Source organism: Anomalospiza imberbis, chromosome 3 (assembly GCF_031753505.1).
Source record: "Anomalospiza imberbis isolate Cuckoo-Finch-1a 21T00152 chromosome 3, ASM3175350v1, whole genome shotgun sequence".
In the NCBI taxonomy this organism is placed as follows: Eukaryota; Metazoa; Chordata; class Aves; order Passeriformes; family Viduidae; genus Anomalospiza; species Anomalospiza imberbis.
The window spans coordinates 44,487,804-44,501,165 of NC_089683.1; the positions used below are offsets into that span (position 1 = coordinate 44,487,804).

Sequence of the window (13,362 nt, forward strand, 5' to 3'; positions counted from 1 at the left end):
TCAAGATTTACCTCCCATATACTCGTTACATTTCAAATTTGCATTTCACTGAATCAGCTAACATTCTTTCTCAATTACATGTCTATTAGGTGCTGAAAGAATGAAAACTGATGAGAACACTATAAATAAAAACATCATTATAGAAGGCACTTCCATGTTATAATTCAAATACATCCATCATCCCTATTTTACCATCAGGTAGCCATCCCGTTCAGGTAGTGTTTAGCCATTATAGTTGCTTTTCTCATTTGTAAGCTAGATCTCTCACGGCTGCTGGACTTTAAAGAAAAGAAAATGCGCAGAAATCATCCACAGAGCCAGTGTTCATTAGGAGTTTGTGTTATACAGTGACCAACCTTAAACATTAAGATTTCATAAGTCTGACTAAATTATTTCTGCATTAATGGAAGTTCTCTCCCTTTGACTGGTCATTATCCAAGAACATACAAACTCACATCCAGCCTCCTTTACCTAGTCACTTACTGACTTTCTACGAATTTTTTCAAAGATCTTAATTATCTGTGAAAAGTTTCTCTCACTACTGACACAATTTGCTGTGAAGAAAGATGAAGTCATGCAGCATGGTTATATGTTTACTTTCAGAAGCTACCAGGCATCAGAAGAAAAGAAGGTTTTTTTTTCACAATATGCAGTAGTACACATGAAGAGACTAAAGGAAACGAATATAACCATGGCATTGGACTATTTGTGACTACCTCTGTCATACTCACATAGTAGGGTTCAGCTTCCCTTTCAGTTATCTCATCCTGATACAGAGTGAAACAGGTCGGTATTCGCCCAAACCACACATCTCGAAGTACATCTTTGTCATCTGTCATTCTTCCAATGGACAGCGAAGCACATGTAGATCAATTTGTTTCTTCAGCTACAAATGCAACCCATTCCCCCCCAGAGAAAACAAGTCAGGACAACTGCAAATAAAATACATCTTGTTGAAGGGTCTCCCATAACTACGTTCCCGCAGGCTGACCAACGCTGCCACCGGGGCATTAAATGCATCACTTGGTACAAAGAACGGGATGAATTAAGTTCCCACCTACAAACACATGGTGGATTAGGAGTGAAACATAAATGAGCATTTCCTGAGACTGCATCACGCCCCAGCAGCAGAGCCAAAAGGTGCCTTCCCGCTACCGCCCGGCAGCTCCCGGCACCCGAGAGGCCCCGGTGCCGGGGCAGAGCCCGTGGCCGCAGACGGAACACCGAAACGAGCCGGGCTCTCCGGCGGGGGCGGGGACCGGGCCGGGGGGTCACCGAGGCCGCAGGATGGGCCCAGCATCGCCAAGCGCCGCGCTGAGACCCGGGGGCATCCGGAGCCCGGACGGGCCCCGCGGGGTCCGTCCGTCCGTCCGTCGACCTCCCTCCCTTTCTGCCTCCCTCCCTGCCGGCAGCCTCCCGAGGTGAATCAGCGGCGCTCCCGCCCCACGGGGCCGGACCGGGCAGCGCCGCGGCGGCAGCGCCAGGCGCGCTGTCCCGGGCAGCGGCCGGGCCTGGGGCGGCCCCGCCGAGGGGCGCGGGCCGGGCCGGGCCGGTCCGGGCCGTTACCTCTGCCGCGACCGGCGACACCGGCCGCCCGCGCGCGGGGCAGGAACTGAGCGGCGGCCGCGCCCCCGCCGCGGCCACGCCCCCGCGCACGCACCGCCCGCCGCGGGGCTTCCGCCCGGCCCGCGCGCCCGCCCCCGCCGGCGCCGGAAGCAGGAAGCGGCGGGGCGGGGCCCGGCCGGCCCGGTGGGAAGGGCTGGAGCCGGGAGCCGGGAGCCGGGAGCCGGGAGCCGGTTTCGCAGCTGGTCCGGGAGCCGGTCCCGTGCCGCTCCGAGAGCGCTGTTGGTGCTGCAGCGCTGGAGAGGGAGAGCCGCAGGGCCGCAGCTGTACCGGACCCGGCCATGGGCCCCCTTCTGAGGCATCGGTGGGGCCGCTCAGCCGACGCACCGCGCATGTCAAAGTTTTGAGCACTTAATCTCTCTGTTTTCTCTTTCCCGAGTGTTCTTTTTCCTACTTCCCCGAGGAAGTAATCATAACACCAAGCCTCACAGAGTTCAAGGAGCGCTTGGACAATGCTTTCAGGCACATCGTGTGACTTTATGGGGTGTCTGTGCAGGGCCAGGAGTTGGACTCAATGAGTCCCTTCAAAACCAGAATATTCTGTGACTTTTTCTGTAGTAGATCTTACCCACCGTGATAGAGCGAGCAAGACCAGAAGAGGCCACAAAGTGAAGGACTGGAGCCCCTCCTCTACAAAGACAAGCTGAGAAAGGTGGGGCTGTTCAGCCTGGAGAAGAGAAGGTTGTGTGGAAACCTCATGGCAACCCTCCAGTATCTGAAGGGGCTTACTGGGAAGCCAGAAAGGCACTCTGCATCAGGAACTGTGGTGATAGGGCAAGGAGGAATGGGCACAAACTGAAAGGTGGGAAATTTATTTCAGGTATTAGGAAGAAATTCCTTACTAGGAGGGTAGTGAGGCACTAGAATAGGTTGCTCAGGGAGGTTGTTGGTGTCCCAGCCTGGCAGTGTTCAGTGCTAGGTTGGATAAAGCTTTGAGCAACCTGGTCTACTGGGAGATGTCCTTGTCCACGGCAGGGCAGACTGGGACTAGATAATATTTAAAATCCCTTCCAACCCTTCATATTCTATAATTCTGTGATTTTATACCATGATCACAGGAGGATGAGAAGTACCAGTTGCCACCAGTGACACCTCTTGCATACCAAAGCATCATTCTGGATTGGTTTTTATCAGCTCAGTAGGTGCAAGTCCACAGTAAATTCTACCTCTGCACTTCAAAGAACATCTTCCACAATTCTGTTGCTGTGCAAGTCCCCATCTCAACGTCCTACTACTGTAGGAGTGCAGGGGAAGATCAACACTCGTGGCAGGGAGCATCATAACTCCCAAGGAAGATATGTATCCTATTGTGCTACACACTAGCAGTTGTCAAAGCTGGGTTGTTCCGTGGCAAAATGTACAACTGCAGCGAACATCTCAGAGCGGGTGTTTTGGCTCATTGGGATGAGAGCTGACACCAGGTGGTTTCAGCGGATGCACGGGCGGCAGTTTCAGTAGTGCCACGTTCTGACCGTGCTGCCTTGTGGCCACCAGATGTCATGCAGTGGCCACGGCTGCTGAAGGAGTCTTCTGGCATTCGGGAACTAACTGCAGTTATTACAGACTTTCAGTGGGGTTTACCCAAAGATTGGCATTTTAATAAGTTTGTGTGTTGCTGAGCCAACAGTATGATTTGCAGAACTCTAGTATTTTTTCTGTCATCTGAAGGATTAAAAAAGTCTGAAAGGCTTATTTTAATTTTTTCCCAATTAAATAAGCTCATCATGTTGACCTCTTTTTGATAGAACATCATACTCCAAACATGAGGCCTAATGAAAAAATTATCTCTTTTACTACTGCTCTATAAGCAAAAGTGGCACTTTTGTGATTTGGGACATACACAAGGAAGCTTTCCTTGCCTTCTCTCTGAATTTTTCTGTGACACATTGATTTAAAAAGGAGGTGAACTGCTGTAAACCTGGAGAAAATGTAGTATTTGTTATGGCCTATCCCAAGGACAGGGAAAGAAGGCACAGAGCACAGGTGATATTGCAAGGGCTTTATGCTTTGAAGGGACTAGTTCCCTTACTCTCCTGAATATGGGCAACTACACTCACCTTGCACATGTTGGACATGATGGTGGAAGGAGAGAGGTTCCTCCAGAAGGAACTGCACTCACAGCAGTTTTAACTAGTGTGGATGGGGTGGAAATTATTGTTTTGCAAACCTGGAATGGCAGGAGCCGTGCACAGAACTGATCCCACAGTTACAGAGACATCCAACCCACAAGCATTGCACATTTACTAAAGATTTCTCTGTGTTTCTGCAAGGCACCCCCTTAATGTTGTTAGAGGTCAGCTGGAACCAGTCTCAGAAGGATGCTGAGATGCCAGCACCACTGGAAAAACAAACGGAAAACCCTGACCAAACAGACAAAAATACAACAAGATTTTTACAAAGATTTTTCCTCATTACATAATTTTCAAGCTTTCAGAAAGCTTTGCACATGTGGATGTCCCTACAGGAAATCAAGGAGAACCACAGGGTTAGTCTTTGCCCTTTCCTCCTATGAGCTCCTCAGAGCTCTCCTACAGAAAAGGGTGGTTTTGGTAGGATCTGTAGGCTGGCTGAAGGGTTTGACTGATCATTGTAGCAGCATCACAAAAGGTAATGCCAGGCCATTTCTTTTTGCACAGGCAGGCAGGAGTCTGCAAGTTATTATCAGTGATAGTGTTAGGATGTGACTCGATGCTGCCTGTGTTCACCTCCTGAGGTCTGTCTTCACCCCACTACTGCAGTTCTTGAAGCACAGCACTGGGCCAGCTAGACTGTGCACTCAGCATTCTGTTGATTACTTATGACGACTACTAAGCAGATTAAACATTAATTTTTGCATGTTTCTCTTGTGTACAATATAAGGAACATATGCACCTGACTCAGGTATATGGGTTCCACTTCATAGGCTGAAAACTGAACTCCATCGAGCACCCAAGGCTTTTGCTGGATCTAGATACAAGAAGCCAGGTGGAGAATAAAACTCAGTCAAGTTATAAAGTGAGATAACTTGCTACTTAAATTATCTTCCTATTTAAACATCCTGCTGGTGTAGTTACCAGACACAGATACAGCAAGGTACATTGTCCATGTGAGATTTTAAAGACAGTAATTCTGTAGGTGAATGAGGCTCTGCTACTGAGACAAAGTTGTTGTAGATAAACACATGAGATATAATGTGACTACTGAACAAATAAACTAAACCTGAAGTGAATGCTAGCTTTGCTGTTATTATGACTACAAATAAAGAATCCAAATCTAACATTAAAAATAACTGCTAGGATGTAATGTCAAAATAAGTACAATAAAAAGAGAATTACTTCTTCGACATATTGTTTTCCACATTGCTATCTAATGCTTCAAGTTGCACCATCACTCGTCACAATGGACTGGTCTAAATTGGAAGGGAAAAAGCTCAACAAACATATTTCCAATTCCAAAGATCCTCAAGCAGTATTCCCTCATTTTAAATGTCATCATCAGACAACACACAGTGAGTCATTGCCTAATGGCAGCTGAATCAAAATACCTGTTATTGAGTACACATGGAATGTGAAGATGCTTGTAACAAACAAGATTATAATTAAAGATGTGTTAATTCTAATAAAAATAAGAGAAATGGAACAGATGGTTTACATATTTGTGGGCAGTTATGTTTTTGTGTAATGGTAGTGCAGATGAAGATTTGTAAGCAGAATCAGTGTATAATTTACATGGTAAGGGACCTCTGGAGTTCTTCCTTGACATCTAAGCCAACACCCCTTCTCAGAACAGGAGTAACTACAAAGTTAGAACATATTGGTAAAACCCAGACTCCATTAGATCATTGGCAAAACACACAGATATGTGAAACTTTACTTGTTCCAGTGTTGTTTTATTAGCAAATGATTAGCAATCACTATTGCTGTTTTCCTTTCTCTTCCCTAGCAGTTTTCAGTAGAAAGCAAAATATACTTTAATTTTCTAGCTATTGTCTTTTGAGTGTGTAAACAAAACCACGTTGTGAGAATCATTAATGTACACCTTTTAATATGCAACAGTGAGTTAGAGTCAATTGAAACTCATAAAGCTGCTATTTATATCTAGCTAAATAGTTCATTGTTGCCTACTCCCAGTGAAGAGTTAATTTGATTAATTACATGAGAAGGTGATTCATTCATCTGACAACTTCCTGGAAATATTACAAGATATAATTTTTTCCAGATATAATTTTAATTTGTAAGTTTGTGAAAGCAAAAAAAAAATCACTTATCTAGATATAATTCTCCTTTCATGCTCTCCTCACTTACTAATATTTGTCTACTATAACAGCGAATGTATTTGTAAATATTCTAGACTGATTTTAAACTCTTTCTTGTCTAAATAACTGAGGTGTGCTGACAACTGTCCTAGCTTTCCCTCACAGTTGTTAACTCTTTTTTAATTTACTGATTTCATAGAATCACAGAATGATTTGCAATGGAAAGGGACCTTGAAGATAATATAGTTCCAACCCCCATTTCCTATTTTAATTCAAAATTAAAATTCCTAAATCATATTTCAGACTATCAAAAAATCTTTTACTGTTAAATCAAGTGAATGGACATTAGGAAATCCTAGTTCTAGGTCTGCCTCTTATTACTTACCTTGAACAAAATTTCTTGGTTTTGCAACTTCATTGTAGATTCATGAAGACATCTTGGTCTTAGTGAGGAGGAAGGTAAATATCACCTTTTAAAATTTCACAATATGTACATGTGGAGATTTCTTATGAACATAGATCAGATCATAAGCTTCCTTTTTTAAAATATTGAAAATGCCAACAGCCCATTGTTCACTTAGCCCATTGTTCACATTTTTACCCCTCTGCATGTTAATTAAGTAATACCTATTCTGTCAAGTATTCTCTCTTATCATAGAGGGGAATTCAAAAGGTGCTAGGATGATGATTCCCAACACATCTGTTTTTTCTGTTGGGAATACTGACAAAAAAGTTAATGGCTTTGTCAGTACTATCTCAGTATGGGACAGGTTTGGCTCTATCTATGTTTGATACATAAATTTAGCCATTTATGACTAAGGATCAGCACTAACTTAGTGCTGAATCACAGCACAGCCAGAAAGTAACACAAAAGTAGAAGGAAGTTAATACAATAATCCTGTGCTATTTAGAAATTGGAACACACTTTAGGTTGTTTACTTTTAGGCAAGAAGAGGTTTCACCAATAACCTACTTTGTTAATACCATTGAAATGTCAGCTGCTGAGACACGGGCAGTCCAGCCCTCAGTACAAGAAGACACTAAGCACCCATGTGTCACCCAGCACTTAGGAACTCCTAGAAATGAAACCAGAATTAACTGCTGCTTGTTGACGAGTAATATTTTATACCTTGGTAAGAACACTTCTTGCTGCACAGATCTATATTAAAATCATTTAATAAGGACTTCATTCCTTTTCTGTGTTACACTGTGTAATTCCAAGCTCTGAGTTAGACTCGTTACAATCTAGTATATTGGCTATATTATGAAACCTGACTTACTCTTGCAATAAAGTACCAAATATCATATGTGTCCATGGATAAACACAGTGCCAAGTGTGACACAGAGACGGCAGCCCATATTCCCTGCCCATCCAAGTCATCAAGACTTCAGAAAAGTAATTTTCTATTCTCAGTAAACATATGTGTCTTATTACATCTGATGTAGACCACAGTTTTTTCCTTAGATTTCTGAAAAGAAATAGTACTGGTTTGTAATAAAACACTGAATTTCTCTTTAAATTTTTTTTTTTTTAATATGATTGGATGATCTTCAGTAGTTTTACCCACAGAAAGAATTTTTCTAAAGTGATTAAAAATTCACTTTGATAATTTTGTAGTACTAAAGTGTTGATAACTCCAGTTCTGAAGCTCTGATATATCTTTGTTTCTCCACTAATAAAGTCTGTTATGAAGATTTAAATTTACAAAGACCTTTTAGTGAATTTAAAATCAATACTGGATGTAAGTTTTTCTGGTTTTCTTCTCCTCTTGGTTGTATTTGTACAACATTTGTTATGTGAGTTAGCTATTAAATCACGGATTTCTCAGGGAAAAAAATAAGAATAGGATGCATGTAAAATAGGAGTATGGGTGTTCAAGTTGATGGTGAAAAAAAGAAAAATCCTAAAGTCTATCTTATTCCATGAGAAGTATAATTACCAGTGGCCTCATCAGTGCTGAGGGAGCTGAGGGTTGTTGGAAATCTCTTCCCTTGAGCTGCTGTTAGACACTGTGTCTAACAGCCCAGTGAATGCTTGATCTCCTTGCTTACACAGGAGTATGCATTTGCCTCTCTTGAACTCCATGATTCTTGCACCCTCTTGTTTGCTGAGATTCCTGTGAATAACAGCTCAGCCCTCCAGCATACGAATCACTCCACCCTGCCTAGTTTTTATCACCCAAAACCCAAACAAATGTGTGTTTCAGCTCCTTGTCCAGTTCAATTATAAATGGGTTACATGGCTTTGTGATGGGTTGACTGTGGCTGGATGCCAGGTTCCCACCAAAGCCACTCTATCACTCCCCTCCTCAGCTAGACAGAGGAGAGAGAATGTAAAGAAAAGCTCATGGGTCAACATAAGGACAGGGAGAGATTGCTCACTAGTTACCATGAACTGCTCCTGCATGGGTTCCTTCCGTGGGTTGCAGCCCTTCAGGAAGAGGTTGCTCCAGCATGTGTTTGCTACAGGGTAACAAGTCCTGCCAGCCTTCCTGCTCTAGCATGGACTCCTCTCCACAGGACCACAGGTCCTGTCAGAAACCTGCTCCAGCATGGACTCCTCTCCATGGGACCACAGGTCCTGCCAGAAACCTGCTCCAGCATGGACTCCTCTCCATGGGACCACAGGTCCTGTCAGAAACCTGCTCCAGCATGGACTCCTCTCCACAGGACCACAGGTCCTGTCAGAAACCTGCTCCAGCATGGACTCCTCTCCATGGGACCACAGGTCCTGTCAGAAACCTGCTCCAGCATGGACTCCTCTCCATGGGACCACAGGCCTTGTCAGGAGCCTGCTCCAATGTAGGCTTACCACAGGGCCACAATCTCCTTTGGGCGTCCTCCTGGCATAGGCTCCTCCACAGGCTGCAGGTGGGGATATCTGTTCCACCACGGATCTCCATGGGCTGCAGGGAGACATCCTGTCTCACCATAGTCTGCACCCGGGGCTGTGGGGGAATCTCTGCTCTGGCACCTGGGGTACTTTCTCTCCCTCCTCCACTGACCTTGGTGTCTACAGGGCTGTTGCTCTCACATATTCTCTCTGCTGCTGTTTCTGCAATGGTTTTTTTCCCCTTCTTAAATCTGTTATCAACATCGCCGATAGGCTTGATCTTGGCCAGCGGTGGATCCATCTTGGAGCTGGCTGGTGTTGGCTTTGTAGGACATGGGGAAAGTTTACAGCACCTTCCCACAGAAGAACACTGTAGCCTCTCTGCTACCAAAAACCTTGCCATAAAAACCGAATACACATTGAATCATTAACCACTACTCTCTGATCCCGGCAGTCCAGCCAGTTTTTCACTATCCTTGCAGTCTACTCATCCAGTCCACATCTCCTCAGTTTAGCTACCAATACACTACAAAAGACAGTGTTGAAAATCTTGCTTCAGATAAGCTACATCTGTTACTCTCTTTTCATCCACAGAGCCAACCATTTCATCATAGAAGGCAATCAGGTTGGTCAAAGATGATTTAACTTTGATAAATCTCTGCTGGCTGATTCCAGTCATCATTCTGTCCTTCATGTGTCTAAAATGGGGAGGACTTGTTCCTTCATTTTCCCAGGAGCTGACCATGCTGTAGACCTTCCTTCTTGACTTTAAAAAAAATATTGGTGTGATACTTGTCTTTTACCAGCAACTGGGGAGTTTCCCCCAGTTGCCACAGTCTTTCAAAGATGACAAAGAGGAGTCTCACAAACACATCAGCTGTCTCAACTTCCATGGGTGCATCTTGCCTGATCCTATGTCCAGAAATACTTAAATTATTCCTAATTTAATCTTCCTGTAGGATGGGTAGTGCCTCAATGCCCACAATTTGCTACTAGGCTCAGAGACCTGACCTTGTCAGTAAAAAACAAGGCAAACAAGCACTCCAGTACTTTTCTATTAAGTCCAGTCTTTTCCATGCAATTTGTCACTATATCCTTTGCATCTTGCTTGCACTATTTAGCAACAAGTTTATATTTTTCTTCACCGTTCTTTCAGGGCTGCTTATCTGTAGAAGCTCTTCTTGTTGTCCTCTATGTTACCTGGTGGTTTTGACCCCAGCTGTGTGGCTTTCCTAGTTTGACTATTGAATGCCTGAGTGATGCTGCTACATTTCCTGGTAACCTCCTTTCTATGTCTGAGCTCAATTAGAACTTTCCTCTTCAGCCAATCTTCCCACTATATATCTGCCCATCTTCTTGTGCAATCACAATGGGCCATTATGGTGCTTCACAGAGATTTGATTTGAAGACCAACTCCTGTTTTTCTTTCTTGGTTCCCCTATGATTCCTGCCGACCCATTGCCTGACCAAGCTGAAGTCCATTCTCCTGAACTTCAGGTTTTTGCCATGTACCTTCCCTGCTTCCCTTAGCATCTTAAATTTAACCTATTTTCCCACTTCTTTTTAGGCTTTGATCTGCATACTTTGATGAACCTGCTTAGAAACCTTTCTCAACAGCAAGACTATTGGGAAAGGTGCTCTTGCCTTTCTTTCTTATGCTGGTGCCATCACTTCCCACTAGTTCTCACTCCCAGAAAATAATCCATGGACATGAGAGGCTCTCCTTGTGACTCTCCAAAGGCTCTCCTTGTGACACCAGCTACACTGGCTTTGATCTGCACAATACATCCTCTCGTATTAAGCCCATGTCCTTAATGGTAGGGTCAAAGAGGAACACCACCTTGGCTCTTTACCACAGCTCAGAGCACAGCAGTTACCTTTGATCTGCTCAAGTTCCCTTTTGGCAACAACACTTGTGTCCAGATGGGTAAGAAGTACACAGTAAGGGTGAAAAGGCAGTAATAGATAGCAATAACCCAAAGACACTCTTGGTCCTTCTCTTGTCCCGCACCAGGGCCCAGGACAAGCAATCATCCTCCTGACAGCAAGTCTGACCTGCAGATGGGTACTCTGGCCCCTAGAGAAGGAAGTCTTTTAAATAAGAATAATCTTATTAGAGAAGTTTAAGGAAGTCTATTCCTTGTTTTATCTCATATTGATTACTCTTATTCTTACTCTTTCTGTCTTTTTTTTTTCCTGAACCCATAATAGTGTAGTTTCCTTGATAACTTATTGGGAAGGGCATGTTTATAAAGACTTAGCTTAGCTTACGCATTCTCCCTCATCTATCTTTTTGTGGAACAGCTGATAGATAACTCCCTAATTATTGTTTATTAATGATAGAAATTCACTGACCCACATTCTCACAGTCACTCTCTGTGTTTGTTTTAAATATTACATCCTTATTCTCTGTAATCACAACTGATTATCCTGGGAAAAGCAAATGCTGACAAACAGCTCTACTACTTCGTGCTTCTCCTCCCCAGGACTCACAATAATTGGTTTGCTTCATCAGGCCGTTTCAACACCTCCTCTTTGGATAACTTTTCATGGGACAGTGCAAGGTTTATATTCATCTGGAAAGAGGGCAGAGTTGATGGCTGCACAGAGGCTGATGGTGTTCCCAGGATCTGTATTATAGACCCTGTGTAATATACAGGAGGAAGAAGTGACTGGTAAACACAACTATGAACAGACAGTTTCAATTTCCTAGTAATGCTCCTGCATTATCTGCAGATACATAAGTACAGTTATGCTTTTAATTATATCTGGTCAGCTTAATATTTAATTGCAGATTCTTTAGTACCCAACTAGGTTACAGAAGACTGGATAGCTGTTGGATTTGTCACAGGATGCTCATATCCTATAGCAATTTAATCAGTTGTGCTTACATTTCATTCTTTTAGCACATTGGCTCTAGACTGTAAATTGCTGAAGATAGAGAGGGACGTACCTTCCTTCATGCTTGTCCATTTCCCAACTCATCTGTTAGTCAGTATGAGCAATAATACACAAAAGGCAATTATGTATCTAATTTCCAGGGCTATTGATTTAGTAATATACCTACAATCTCTATGAAATAATTAATTTTAAATTTTCTGGTAGTTTCTGCCTTCCTTCTTAAAAATTAAAAGAGAAAGATCCTATCCTAACTTAAGCCATGCTGGCTGATAGATCTCCATGAGAATATGATGAAAATATAATAGAATGGCATTGCTGATTTAGTCAAACAAATTGAAAAATATTCTTTAAGGTGACAAATTAATTTCAACTTAGATAATAATCAAAAATTTAAACCAGAGAAGAACATGACCTATAGCTTTGCTTTTGGCTAAGCATGAAAGTATAACAGTACTATATGCACACTAACCAGTGCAAAACCAGAAAGCAAGAGAAACACAACCATAAAATATTAGCCTGGAAATATATACATTTCAGCCCAGCTGTATCTATTCAGGAAAACATATGCAAATCTTGATATTAAGCAGTAAATTAACAATTTGTCAGTATTATATTCCTAATGCTTCATTGTTATGTTAATTTGTGGTGTTTTTCTAATTGAATTAATTTATGGTCTTACTAGTATACCTTTAAATTGTGACTACAGGAGAACTGAGTGCTAGAATTCACACACTTTTTTTTTTTCCTTTTAATCAAACTCCAGAGGAGGCTGCAGCCCCTGATGCACAGAGTGGCACTGATGATGCTGCCAATCAGTGGCATTCTGCTCCCATGAGGAGCAGCATATCCCACCTCCCTCCTCCTTTCCCACTAAGATGGGAAAGAAAAAAAATGTAGCCACAACGTGGAATGTTCTCTCCTCTGAGTAGCATCTACATAATTTGTTTCAGATTAGTTACATAGCCTGTTTTCTCACAGCTATTTTATCTTCCCCTCTTATAGCTTTGAGGAGGGAAAAAATACTAACTGAAAAACTTCAGATGCCAAATAAACACCATATTGAACCAACCCTGACATAGCATACATAAAGTGTTTTACAGATATTAGTGCTCAGCTTGAGACCAGGCTCAAAATCTTTATTTTAACTCTTTATGCAAACTGGTAAGTCCAAAGACTGAAAGCTTTCAAGAAACTTTAAGTTGAAAAATGCACAGAGGAAACATTCATCTTTTACAGGTGCACAAAAGAACAAAATACTTGGATACTCAGAGCAAGAATGAACTGATTTGTAGGTGAGTTGTAGGTGTTATGTTGGCTTTGCACTGACACTGCACTTCAGTGAAAGATAGTTATTGTTAAAGAAAAGTAACATTGGATTGTTATTAACAGAATGAGAAAAGCACCTGGCAGGCAACAGAAAAGAAAACCCCTGAAAGAAATGGTTTTTTTGGGAGACTTTTTTTTCCCTGTCAGCTGATTGGAGAAGGAATGAAAACTACTGACATAGATGTATTAGAAAGAAAAAGAAGAATATTCAACCCTGGGACCTTCCGAACATTCCATAACTGATATCTATTTGGCTATCTGCCTGGACTTATGGGCTGAACCTAGCTGGCATTGAAACCAAACAGGGCACTCTCACTGTTAGCATCACAACGGGAGTCTTATGCAGCGGTAGTAACTGATGCAGAAGTAGTTCACTTGTATTAAAAAAAAACCTACAATGGCTCTGGCTAGCACTATAAAATTTCATGTTAAAGTCAAAGACCAC

At 42.7% G+C, this 13,362-nt stretch overlaps 1 protein-coding gene across 2 annotated transcripts in view; it reads right to left on the bottom strand.

Annotated features, from left to right (window-relative positions):
- Positions 1-1,137, bottom strand: part of ATG5 (autophagy related 5) — a 71,150-nt gene extending 70,013 nt beyond the window's left edge. The window contains exon 1 of one of the 2 annotated variants that reach the window (XR_010997162.1): positions 732-1,137. Coding sequence is in view for 1 of the 2 variants with exons in the window: in XM_068184178.1 (XP_068040279.1) it covers positions 732-839 (108 nt within the window). In the remaining variant the exon portion in view is untranslated. The remainder of the gene's footprint in view (positions 1-731) is intronic. The other variant, XM_068184178.1, reaches the window with a different exon arrangement.
- Between the last annotated feature and the right edge of the window lie 12,225 nt (positions 1,138-13,362).